Below are 12,474 nucleotides of genomic sequence, written 5' to 3'. Positions count from 1 at the left end.
TTTATCCTGCTTGCCTTGCTGTAGCAGCACTATGGGGCATGTCCTACTATAGTAACCCCTTGTTACTCACAGGGAATGTGGCTGTAAATAAGATAGCGCGGCCACTCTCCGCCCCGGCGCCATGTTTCTTTCTCACCAGCAGGTGCGCAACTCGCAGAGCGCAAAGCGTTCCTTCCGCTACCGGCTCTGCCGCCCATTCTGCCTGCACCAAGCGCCTACTCTCCCACCCACATCTCTGGCAGCTAAAGAAGCTTCTATTTTATACATTAACGTCAATGACAAAGGCTGAACACAAGTGCCCCAGTGGCCTAATGGATAAGGCACTGGCCTCCTAAGCCAGGGATTGTGGGTTCGAGTCCCATCTGGGGTGTTCGGCACCTTTTCTTCACCATTAAAGGGCCAGGCGCTGGCACCTACACGCCGAAATTCCTCCCTAACAATTACTGTTTCATTAGGGTTTTGTTTTTTTACAAGAGATACGAGCTCCACTTTAGAAATAACAGCCACGTGTGACGCTTTCGCAAACAACTGCGCACCGGTATAAGGCTTGTATAAATTCGCGGGTAGGGTATATACGGCGGGAGAGACCAAGGTGCAGGGGCGCAGGGGTGCTGTAATTGCTGTATACTGCTGTAACAGACTGTATTATCTGCTTCTGAGTGAGGTGGAACTTCACATGCTGCTGGCGCTGCCATTTTCTTAGTTCTGCGTGTTCACTCATTGCTTTATTATGGCTATTAATGCTCCATGAAGTATTGTGATAAACCCGCGGTTATGCGCTGTTACCATGCTCTAATAAACTAGAGAGAAGGGAGGTACATTTTCTATCTTTATTCATCTGATATGGAGCGTTATATATTTTTTATTATATCATATCATATTTGCTATCAGTATAGAAAGGCTCATCCTTTAATATGATTTGACTCAATCATCCATCAAAGAAATATACAAACATATACAAATGTTCTGTATGAATAAAGCTTCCCCTAGATGTTGAACAGACATAGCATACCTCCCAACATTTGAAAAACAAAAAGAGGGACAAAAAGATTTGACGCGCGCAGCGCGGGATCAGATGCAAATGTGCTAAACCCTCATACTGTACTACCTAAGGAAAACAAAATAACAACTCCTACATATAAAATACAAATATAGAGAGTCAGTTATGTATGTATGTATGTATAACTTTATTTATAAAGCGCCACAAGGGTACGCAGTGCTGTACAATCTTACAATATACAGAATTACACACAGGGAGGACAAATGGTTTAATAAATATAAGTGAGTTATAACTATCTACCAGTTTTGCCCCCCCCCCCCACACAGGGGAGACAGTACCCCCCATACATACATACGTAATCTATTACGAAAATGCTGGACATTCAGGGAACTATCCGGGACAGCGGGATGCGCTATAGAAAGCGGGACTGTCCCGCTTAAAGCGGGACAGTTGGGGGGTATGACATAGCATGGCAGAAACTAGTCAAAACTAGTAAACATTCTTCTAAAGTATCCAAGTGATTGGGCTTGCCATATAAACTGTACACTTTCAGGAGTAAAAAAAGAATAATTCATACAGGTTGAGAAAAACACAAGAAATACTTTGCTTTCCCATAAAGCCCACAGTTTCTTTATAATTCCAAATTCATACAACCTATTTGAGACTACAGATTTAGGCGTGGGTTCAGAATAATTCAGAATCTAACACCTAAATTATAAATCCTTACGGCCTGTGTCAGGGCTGCCTATAGGTTGTTATACATGCACCAATATTATTGTAGGAAACGTATACTTGTACAATAAAAGGTGCTTGTATGGTGAGATACAAGGCAACCGATATCGGCAAAGGCATTGGATATCAGTCATCTTGTTGATTGGATCGGAGGGAAAATTTTGATTGGGCACCTTTGAAGCTGCCTGAACACTGCAAGCATTTAGTGCTGAATCATCAGACAGAGGTAGAATTCCTTTGGTTCTATTTCCATATCATTTCACTCTTGCCCATGAACATGTTATATATATATAGAGTAAATAAAGTACCCTGTGCTTTTATACAGGTCATGGAACTCTAAGGTGACTTCTTACTTTTCAACAGGGGGTACTTTATTTATTATAATACAAAAGTTTTAGTGAGTCATGTGACAGAAATGACATCTCTAAGAACCAATTATAACTGATGACATCACTAAGCACGGTTTATAAGGATATCATTTACAGGATATTCATGGCTTTTGTGTATTATATATCTATATATTTACCACTTGAGCCATTTTGGGTTTGAGTCTCAGCTGGGTTGTTGGATTCAATCTCATTGCAAATCATACTTTAAACCCCAGCTTGAAAAAGACTTTAAAATGACTCAGTTTGGGCAAATCTGGCCCTTTGGCTGACCTGACAGATCATAGGCCAATGAGAGTATCTCAGCAAAAGGCTGAATGACATGATCACTTTGAGATTACGTGCAATCAATTTGACTCTATTTGGCCAATGAGCAATGGCCAATGTGATCATAAAACCAGTGGATTTGAAATTATTCGGAACAGATAATCAGTCCTGAATACTTGGTGCTTACACGGATAACCGTGCCTCAAAATATTGTGAAAGAGAACCTTACACCAGTGGTGTAGAACTACAGTGGAAAAAGGGAAGGCAGCATGGAAGCCATTTAGGGTGAATCACAAGGGTGAATGCTTATATCCCTAAGTGAATGTCTTTTTCAGTTAATGGCATATTTTTAACTTTGCTGTTAGCTAAGAGGGGGGTGGCATAAAGGAGGACCTTTAGGCCAAAACATCTTAAAACCTCTGCCATACACCATAACACTATTTATGATACCACATTGTGGCCTCCCTGTGGATATCTCTTGCTGCTTTCAAACCACTTTTTATTGCTGTGTCAATCCAGCCATGAGGAAAAGATGTGGATTCACCTGCAAAATATATTCTTCCTTCAGGCATTGCTAAATGTTCATAAATATCACCAAACTGGTAAGGGGTGAAATGGACAAAAGCCCCCATAGAGTAAGGATCCAGGGACCACTTCTTCACCACAATCTTTGGGCAGGCCCTTTGGAGTTCTTCTTTTGGCTTTTTGTGGAGGGCAGCTAAATCATTAAAAACCACATCAGCACATTGCTCATCACTGAGGGCTGCGAAGAACATGGAGTCATCTCCCAGTGTGTAGGAAGCCAGCAGGATGCCCTTCCCACTAGTGAAATTGTGGCTTGGGTAAAAGACATAACGGATTGGACGATCAGTAGAAGATCTTCCTCCAAATATCCCGTCCTCCTCCCAGAATCTTTCATTGCAAGCTAATATAATCTTTGTAGCACTCGTGTAATGAACAGAACTGAGTGCATTGCTCTTTTTGGGGCTTAGAGGGGGCAGAAACTGAATGCGCATGGTGGCTTTTGCAGTTGAGGTGATGATAATATAGTCGGCCTCAAGGCTTGCAAGTCCAGACAACTTATTTTTGCGGTACTGCACAATAACAGATCGCTGCCTCTTAATTACCTTTTCCACTGTAGAATTTAAGTAGACAACTTCTTTAATACTCTTGTACAATGCCAACGGCAACTGGTCAAAACCTCCTGTGATCTCCTCAAGCCTGCAGAAACAGAAAGGGGGAAAAAATCTAAGCAACTTTCCAATGTGCATTCATTACAAATTTTCAGTGGTTTTCTAGTTATGTGTAAATGTAATTTCTATGGAAAGCAGGGCATCTCTGTCTCTTTCTGCACTCCTGGTTCTGAAAACAACATAGAAATCAGCTCTCCTCCAGCCATGATTCTATTTCTTACTATGGCTTTGCATGCTTCTTCACAGGTAAGATATCAGTTAGCATCTGGTATATTGTTTTAGTAGTCAGAATCACCAGTGTAAAGAATAGCAAGGGACAGATACTGCTTGCTATTGCAATTACAAATAACTTTAAAGGAAAAATAAGTGGAAAAGATACATAAACGCTATCTATATAAATATAAAAATGTATTTTTGTTTTACTTAGTTATACCTGATACCACACATATAAATGAACCCTGGATTCACCTAAGAACTATTTGCCAGCCCCCCTTTGGCACACAGTGTAATGCAACCCCTCCCTCACCTTGTTCCATTGTTAAGTGATGGATTCTGGGACTCCAACAGAGCAGGCATTGAAGGTTACATGCAAGTTCTAAGAGCAAAATTTCTTTTGTACTTGTGTTTTTAAATGAGCTTTAATAAGGGGGTGCAAAATGTAATGTACCTTAAAAACCATAACAAGAAATACAAAATCTTTTGTTTATTTCACATCCACTAAATGTAAAATATGAATTATGTCCAACTGTATTTTATAATGCCCATACACTAAGAGGCACATTTACTAATCCACGAACGTCCGAAAAGCGTCCGAATGCGTTTTTTTCGTAATGATCGGTACTTTGCGACTTTTTCGCGAATTGTCGCGACTTTTTCGAGCTCTCAATACGAAAGTTGCGACAATTCGCGAAAGTCGTAATGGCAATGAAAAAGTTGCGACAATTCTCGAAAGTCAGAATGGCAATGAAAAAGCTGCGACAATTCTCGAAAGTTATAATGGCAATGAAAAAGTCGTGACAATTCTCGAAATTTGTAATGGCTTACGAAAAAATCGCGACAATTTACGGGAAAGTCGTAACGGTGATGAAAAAATCGCAAAAAATACGAAAAAGTCGCAAAATGTTCGTTTTCCAATCCGAATTTTTCTCATTCGGATTCGGATTCGTGGATTAGTAAATCAGCCCCTAAGGCTTTATTAAAGGTGCAGTCATTTCGACATGAAAAATGTTTGGTATACCTAAACCTCGAGTCACTTTCCTCCAAAAAAGCAAATGAGCTATCTTTGTATCAGCATATTGTTGTAAATGTGTCATTTGTGGGAATAAAATGAATATGTTAATATTTGCAGTATTGTGAAATGAGTAGAGAAGCCAGCATTACATGATGGCCCATCCCTAGAGATTAGTTGTCTTTAAGCAACTCGCTAATACACAAGGAAGAGTCAAATTCACATCACACCCATTAGGAAGCTAGATTTATTTTTTCTGGGTAAATGTGCAGAAGAAAGGATAGTAAAACATAGAATCTGCACACTTTCGCTGTCAGGCTTTTGCTAAACTCTAAAGCTGGCCATACATGCACTGTGTGGGTGTGCTGGATGGCTGATGCCATGGCCATGACATTGGTCAGTCTCAAGATAGAAACTTCCCCATCTGTGAAGAAGCTATGCAATTCCTATATTTTTGTGTGCTCTGTATGAATGTTTGGAACAGTATGAAGCTGGTGATACAGTGTGTGGCACTACATACACTCTCCATTTGTTTGGCCTGTGGGCGAATTGGTTGGAGAGCATAGTAGCTACATAGAAGAGGTACGTACCTAGCACCCCCCACCACTGCACCCTAGGAACTTGCCTTCTGCCTAGCCCTATGTCTGGCCCTGCCATTGTAGCTGAATAAATTGAGGATTTTCCCACCCCGGAAGCAAGGCAACAGTAAGTTTTATTCCTCGTTCTACCTGCTGTTGCCGAAATAGGTCTCGCCAATCACAGATTCCAGGAAAGAGATGTAGAACTCTCCCTTCATATTCATGTAATTCCCAATCATTTGAACTGCTCCCCTGCTAAGAGCTGCTTCTTCCACCAGGTAAGACTGTGGGAAAAGATCACATTTGTATTACTGTATTCTTACTAATGAAATAATGCACCTCATTTTTGTGTCTTATTACTTTTCAACAGGGAAGACATGATCCAATAGGATGCACTACCTACCTTCATGGAAGCTCTATCAAAGGCATCCAATATATCTGAGCATTCCTTTCCATTCATTTCATTAAGAAGCTAGAAGAGGCCAAACACAGTTCCATATGTTAGTATATGCAAGGCAGTCAGTATCCTCTGACATAAGCTAAATATTTACTTGGGTTCATGTAAAAAAAGTTGAAGAACACTGTCTAAATTGACTAGAAAGCGAGAGAGAAAGCAAGTTTCTGAAATATCAGTGGTGAGTTTAAAAATAATTGTGGATCAGCCCCATGTGCCAGTAGATCAAAGTCAAACATGGCATACAGTCTGCTTCTCTCTGCCTGAGTTTTGTAGGCAGGAGGAGAGAAGCAGATCAACTGTTATCTGCACCTCCATGTAGCTGCTAGGTAAAACTTTGGCCCGAGTGCAGGTACATGTAGCGGAGATCAGCCTGAAAATGCTTGTGCAAGCGAAGAGAGGCAGACTGTATGCCAGGTGCTACTTTGGCCTTAGACTATGCTTGGCTTTTCCTTAACACCGATCCCCAACCCCAGTAAAAACCACAGTAGCCAATAGCACCCAATAAGACCACTAAATGCTGCTTGCTAATTGCTGCTGGTTATAGGTAAACAACAATTTATTGCTGCGTCCATTTAAAGAAATGGTATTGCTAATATAAAAGAATCATGCCCTCCGTCAGCCCCCCTCACCTTGTCCTTCCCACACAGTCTATTACATAGGAAGTGCCTCTATTTGAAAACCAGAGCTAAAAAGCAAAGCAGCTCGGTGGAGTTCCCAGGCACCATGTTCTGTGCATTTAGATACTCTTTGCATGCTTCTGCAGAGTCCATGTTGCTGAAGAGACCCAAAGAGTATTGGGATGAACAGAAGATGGCACATGTTGTACGTAGTAAGGTTTAGTTCTCCTTTAAGGGCAGAACTGCACTTCTATGCATTTTAAATACCAGGGCCTATTTTAAATCCCAGTCTGGACCTGACTGACTTTCAACTGGGTATACATACTTGGTATGTATCAGAATTAGGCATTCCATCTCTGGTATATTATTAGAGAAAGCTCAATACTTATTTTGTATTTTTCTGTTTTTACAATGCTCCCTCCCCCATAATGAGTTTAGGCCCCAACTCAGTGGCAGCACATATTACAAATGGAAAAAGTGCCTGCGTGCATATAGCCTGCAAAGGCATTAGCGGTGATGCCATGAGTCAAAATCTCTTCAAGTCATAAATACAGATGTATAGAAACATAAAGAAAAAAGGCATACCTTTTGTACTGATTCTCCATACAGTGTGCTAATGTTTTTCATTTCTTCTGACTCCGACAGCTCAAAATTAAACTGATTTGGGTTGTTATTAACATCCCTCTGAGTTTTCCTTATGTTATTAAACATGTAAAAATTGTCAGGGTTGGAACTAATAAATGGGTTTAGTTGCAGTCCAAGCTTTTGGATGTATGCACGTACAATTCTGTTGGGAGAAACAGTAACCCATTGTTGGTACATATTATTGACAATATATGGATAATACAGTATGTCATCCAGGATTTGGTTCAGAGTTCACCTGCATGCCAGCACTTTTTGTTGGATTCTGATTTGTCCAAATTCTTATTATTGATCCAAATTTAAATCCACACCCTTAGGTGTAAACTATACCCTTGAACACAGCATAAAACAGCCCATATGTGTGCAATACAAAACAATAGTTCTGGTGTGCCATAGCAGAATATTTTTCTGACATGACTAATACGCCTATCAGTGTAAATCCCCCAGGGATGCTTCTATGTTATTGACCTTCTCTATTGGAGAAGGTGCCCTGCAAAATTTGAAAACATTTGGTCTCTCTGGCTGGACAAACACAATATAAAAGGTTAATACCATCACATCAGTCCCAGTATGCCCTAACGGCCACTAAACATATATGAGCACACAGTCTCTTTTTGCTTATAATAACCTATATGGAAACTATATCTGGACCCTGTTTTTAAAAAAAGTATTGGTAAAATACTGTCTCACTAAAGAAACCATTTTCATAAAAATATACTTTTCTAGCAGTATGTGACACTGGATAAACTCCTAAATAAAAAATTGACTTTCTAAGTTCTAAGGGCCGCCCCCTGGCTCGTACAATTCACTATGCTCACACACAGATTGGGTCACATCAGCCGTAGAATAGACAATGTATAGAAGTTTTCTCACACTTCTTCCAGTTAGAGCTGCATTACTTCCTATCCGGTGATCTCTGAGGCAGCACACAGCCCATCATGTAATGGTGGCTCATGGTAAAAGATTTAAAAGGGCACTTCTGTATTATAATAAATAATGTATCTCCTGTTGTAAAAATATGAGGATATTAGAGGTGACAACAGAGTTCTATGACTTAGGCCTTCAGCCTTGCGCTTCTATATGGTCACAGAACTCCTCTGTAACTTACAATATCCTTATATTTTACAACAGGGGGTAAATTTTCACTTTCTAAATTATCTGTTAAATAAGTATTCATTCTGAAGGTATAATTTTCCTTTAATGTCATGTGACTTTAAACTCTGGACAGTTATAGTGTTTTATTGTGACAGATACCAACTTGCATGTGCAAGTCATGGATTTCAGGGAATAGGTAATAAATATACAGAATTATATATCCCCCCACCCCCCGCTCTTTCCACCAAATGAGCCATAAAAAAATTAACTTTAAGACAAAATCTCATTTTCAGCATATTCAGGCTCAGACTTGACAAGAAACTACAATGGGAAAGACCAGTAGTTAAATGTAAGCTTATTTTTAATTATTACACTGAATCTGGTTCACTGATTTCCAGCAAGAGGGAAAACCTCATTCATGTTTATTTCCATGGTTAATAAAACCAGCCCCAAATTATAAATACCTGTGTAGAGTGGGCAGACGCATAGGTCCAAGCTCAGCAAACCAGCCCTCTGGGTCTCTGTATGTCAAAACCCGACCGCCTACACGATTGCTTGCTTCCAGCACCGTCACCTGATATTTAGGAAGGGAAATTGTATGTTTTATTCCAGTGTACCTATAGATTTAGTTAAACCACAGATTGCAAAGTTGTCATTCTGTATTTTAAGTGGTATATTACAGCTAATACTCTGCAGCTACTTGTTGCACTTGCATTTGCTCATTTGCTGTTCCACATATGGAGCTGTGGGGAGAGTCAGTGCAAACTATATTAAGGCAGTGCCCATGTACCATCTGTTAACGAAAGATATGCTGGGAAAAACATCCCTTTGCTATTCACAAATAGGAAAACAATAACACTGTACAAAGCAATGATTTGTATGATTTTCAGTAAATGTATGGGCGCCTGATGATCCTGACTGATATCTTAGTCCAGACAGGTTTGAAAAGTGCATCTGCTAATGCACCATGTTGGCCAGAGCATGGTGCATCAGCAGATGAGCAAGGGAATCAAGCTCCTCATCACAGAAGTTCCCGCTGATCTGATAGTTTGGGCTGTCAGCATGAATGAGTGGAACAATTAAAAGGTGGCCATAGAGTATGGACCCCATATTGCTTCTGTCTGTTAGGTCCACAGGATGACTGGCTGGATAACATATGGGATTGCTTAGTGTATGACTGCCAGCACATGTCCAGCTTATCATTTGCTAAATATCGCTTAATCAGACATGCCACTTGCATGCTGCGAAGAAGGAGTAATCTTTGCATGCTGGTGTGTATCATGAAAAAATGTGTTTTACACCTTTTTAGCACCAGGACTGTTATCAGAAATAATGGGGCCACATACCACTAAGTTAACAAAGTCCTCCCATCAACAGGGCATTATTAACTCATTAAACTGACTGCAGTGCCCCATGTACCACCCTGATGGTGGCCCAGGTTAGCACCTAAAACTATTTGTAAAATAGGACCACAACAGTAGCATCTGCCAAGGGAGCAACCATTTTCAGAAATGTGGAGACACATATGTTTCATTGCCCAAAATCAATTAACTATGACCTTGGGTGTGAAATCTTCTTGGCAAAATCTCCTTATTACTTGGGTTATGTCTACTAGTAATAAGCTGCCTAAAATATATACTGTAATAGTCCATTCATCTCTTTGTGCTATACATCTCCCCATGGTAGACCATAACTGAGCTTGAATGACCTTTATCTCCTAACTATACTATTGCTATAGTGGTACTATGTATTTTGCCACTTTACACAGCTAGATGGACTTACTCTGTGGCCAGCCTCAAGTAGAACTTTGGCTGCAGAAAGGCCAGCCATGCCTGCACCAACCACCACAATGTGTTTCCGTTTAGGAGACTTGTTTCTGTGCAATCCATTATTGGCAATATCCAGCAACTCTTCATATTCAGGATCGTCAAGGCATTCCTGCAGTTCGCTCAAATCACTTTTGGACCCACATATTGAGAGTAATAATATAAGACACAGAATAACTGGGGAGGAAAGAAGGTTACACGTTAAACAAAATAAAATAGTGTGAACTGACCCAGCAACCACACACCCTATAGAATCTCAGTTTGGCAAGACAAAGAGGCCCCACCTGTCCCTAACCTTCCCTTATCACCTTACCAGCTACCATAGTAAATGTATACTTCTACTGTTTTCAAAAATCTCTTTGCATTTAAAACAATATAATATAGTGTATACCAGTAAGCCCCATTGTTATTTACTGTACTAAAAATGTATAAACACCTTTGTAGTTGTATGAAGTAGTTTTCTTAAGGTGGTCCTGAATTATTTGTTGTGGAGCAGTGTTTAGCCATTCCACAAACCAATTGCTATTGCCTTTTTCTTATCTTAGCTTGACTCCAGCCAACACTACAATTTTCACATTGCCTTGCAGGTTCTGTGATTAACAGACTTGTGATGAAATATGCAGGACACTGTAAGAACAGCAGGCTTGCCTGAAGGGAAGCCAATTTTTGCTATATTGTTTCCACAGTCAGGACAAACTGACCAGAAAAAAATGCAAATAATGCGCATTGTATAAAATTTCAAGTTTTTCAATTATATGGGTTCTCATTACAATGTACCATCCATCTCTATTTTAGCTTGCCTGATAGCTTTTTTGCTGCTTTATTTGCTTCCTTGTACCTGATGAAAGTTTCTGCTGTCCCAGCTAACTTGAATGCTTTAAAAGCACATTTTTTCTTACCAAACTCGACACTAACACTTTTATTCAGCATCAAGGATTTTAGCTAATCCCTTATAGAGTTGTATAACCAATCAGATCTTTGCACTTGCTTTCTAACTTGTAGGTGACTGATCTAATTGCTGATTGATTGCTATGGGCAGCATCACCTGTGATGTTTGTGTCCTATGTTAATAAATACTCCCATGATGTACACTAATAAAACGCATGTGATTATTATCAAATATGTATTTATTTAAAATGTAATGTTATGTAAACATTATGTATACAAATAAAATGCATGTGATTTTTATCAAACATGTAACAATTGTAGCATTTCTGTATAAATTCATGTGGTCATTTAACATTGAGTTAATAAGGCTCTCCTAGGAAGGCTTTGGTGACAGACCTGATTGACTACCTAAGCGAGTTACAATGGATACAGGTTATTGCAAGCCTGATGAAGAAAAGCACAAACATTACCATGATGATGATTTTGATCACAAAGGATTTATGGACAAATTCTGGTGTGATGAAAAATATGAGTTGATACATGAAAGCTTGCAATTTCCTCTGAAAAAACTTCATGAGATATTCTCATCAGGTCAGTATGAAATGGTTACATGTTGATTTAATTGGTTAAAGGGGCAACTTCTACACCACCCACAATACTACTTTTAAAGTAAAACAGATAATGTCAGGAAAAATGCTGTTGGGATTTAGGGCACAGGGCTTCAAGAGAATTATAGTTCTGACTCCCAAGGTACTTTATCAGTCAAAATGCCTGGAGTTGCTCCTCATTGATTTTAATAGCAATCACTTGGACTGGCGGGTGCATTCACAAGTCAGGAAAATATCACTAAAAAAAAACCAACTTACCCAACTTACCCCCCCCCCCGTGATAATAAGTTTCCCACCCCTTCTTGCTTCATTTTTTTACTATTCACATAATTAAAAAATTATTTTGGCCACCATGTGCCCACTGATTAGATTGTTTGGCCCTAGGGCCAAATAGTCTAATTAAAACAGTGGGTATATGGGCCGTTGGCCAGCAACAACAAGCCAGTGTGGTCCCCGATCCGAGGGGAAAATCAAACCTCCCTGATTGACAACTAACCTTTTGTAGGTGGTCCCATACACGGGCATGAACTGGTCTGAAGGACCCGAATTAGCAGCTGAAATCTGCCTGTGCATGGCCACCTTTAGAGAGCAATAGGTTGTACACCCCTGTGTAAATGCAGTAGGCATAAGCAATGTTTGTACTTACAGTGGTTGTCCATGTCTTTCTCTTTGAAAGTGTCCAATGTTCATTTCCTTAGTGATCCGTCTATTTATACAGTGTGTGATACAGCTGAACAATGGGAGGAGTGCCTTGCTTATGTTGCTTCTGTCTAACAGGGTGTGACTTTTCTCTTTATGGGCCACATTCAGTTTAATTAGAAAAATGTATCTCATGGCATGTGAAAAGCCTCTGGTAAAATGTGGAATTGAATTAGGAGAATTGAATTAGAAGAAAAGTGTTTCTCTTTGAATTGAATCTAGCCCAATGAATAATATGCTTGTCAGATGTATTTACAA

At 39.8% G+C, this 12,474-nt stretch overlaps 1 protein-coding gene and 1 non-coding gene across 2 annotated transcripts; one reads left to right on the top strand and one right to left on the bottom strand.

Annotated features, from left to right (window-relative positions):
• Positions 1-297: 297 nt before the first annotated feature.
• trnar-ccu lies at positions 298-370 on the top strand. Its single transcript has one exon. It is a non-coding gene; the product is annotated as a tRNA-Arg (tRNA).
• Positions 371-1,412: 1,042 nt separating this feature from the next.
• On the bottom strand, positions 1,413-12,249 carry LOC100496394 (L-amino-acid oxidase). Its single transcript, XM_002938605.5, has 7 exons — positions 12,164-12,249; positions 9,978-10,198; positions 8,660-8,769; positions 7,044-7,245; positions 5,788-5,856; positions 5,535-5,668; positions 1,413-3,606 (listed from the first exon to the last, which is right to left on the bottom strand). The coding sequence occupies exons 1-7, from the start codon at positions 12,174-12,176 to the stop codon at positions 2,823-2,825; spliced, it is 1,533 nt and encodes a 510-aa protein (XP_002938651.1). The 5' UTR covers positions 12,177-12,249; the 3' UTR covers positions 1,413-2,822.
• Between the last annotated feature and the right edge of the window lie 225 nt (positions 12,250-12,474).

Source organism: Xenopus tropicalis, chromosome 7 (genome assembly GCF_000004195.4).
Source record: "Xenopus tropicalis strain Nigerian chromosome 7, UCB_Xtro_10.0, whole genome shotgun sequence".
In the NCBI taxonomy this organism is placed as follows: Eukaryota; Metazoa; Chordata; class Amphibia; order Anura; family Pipidae; genus Xenopus; species Xenopus tropicalis.
The sequence above is the reverse complement of the archived record's forward strand: the minus strand, read 5'-3'. Positions and strand labels throughout refer to the sequence as shown.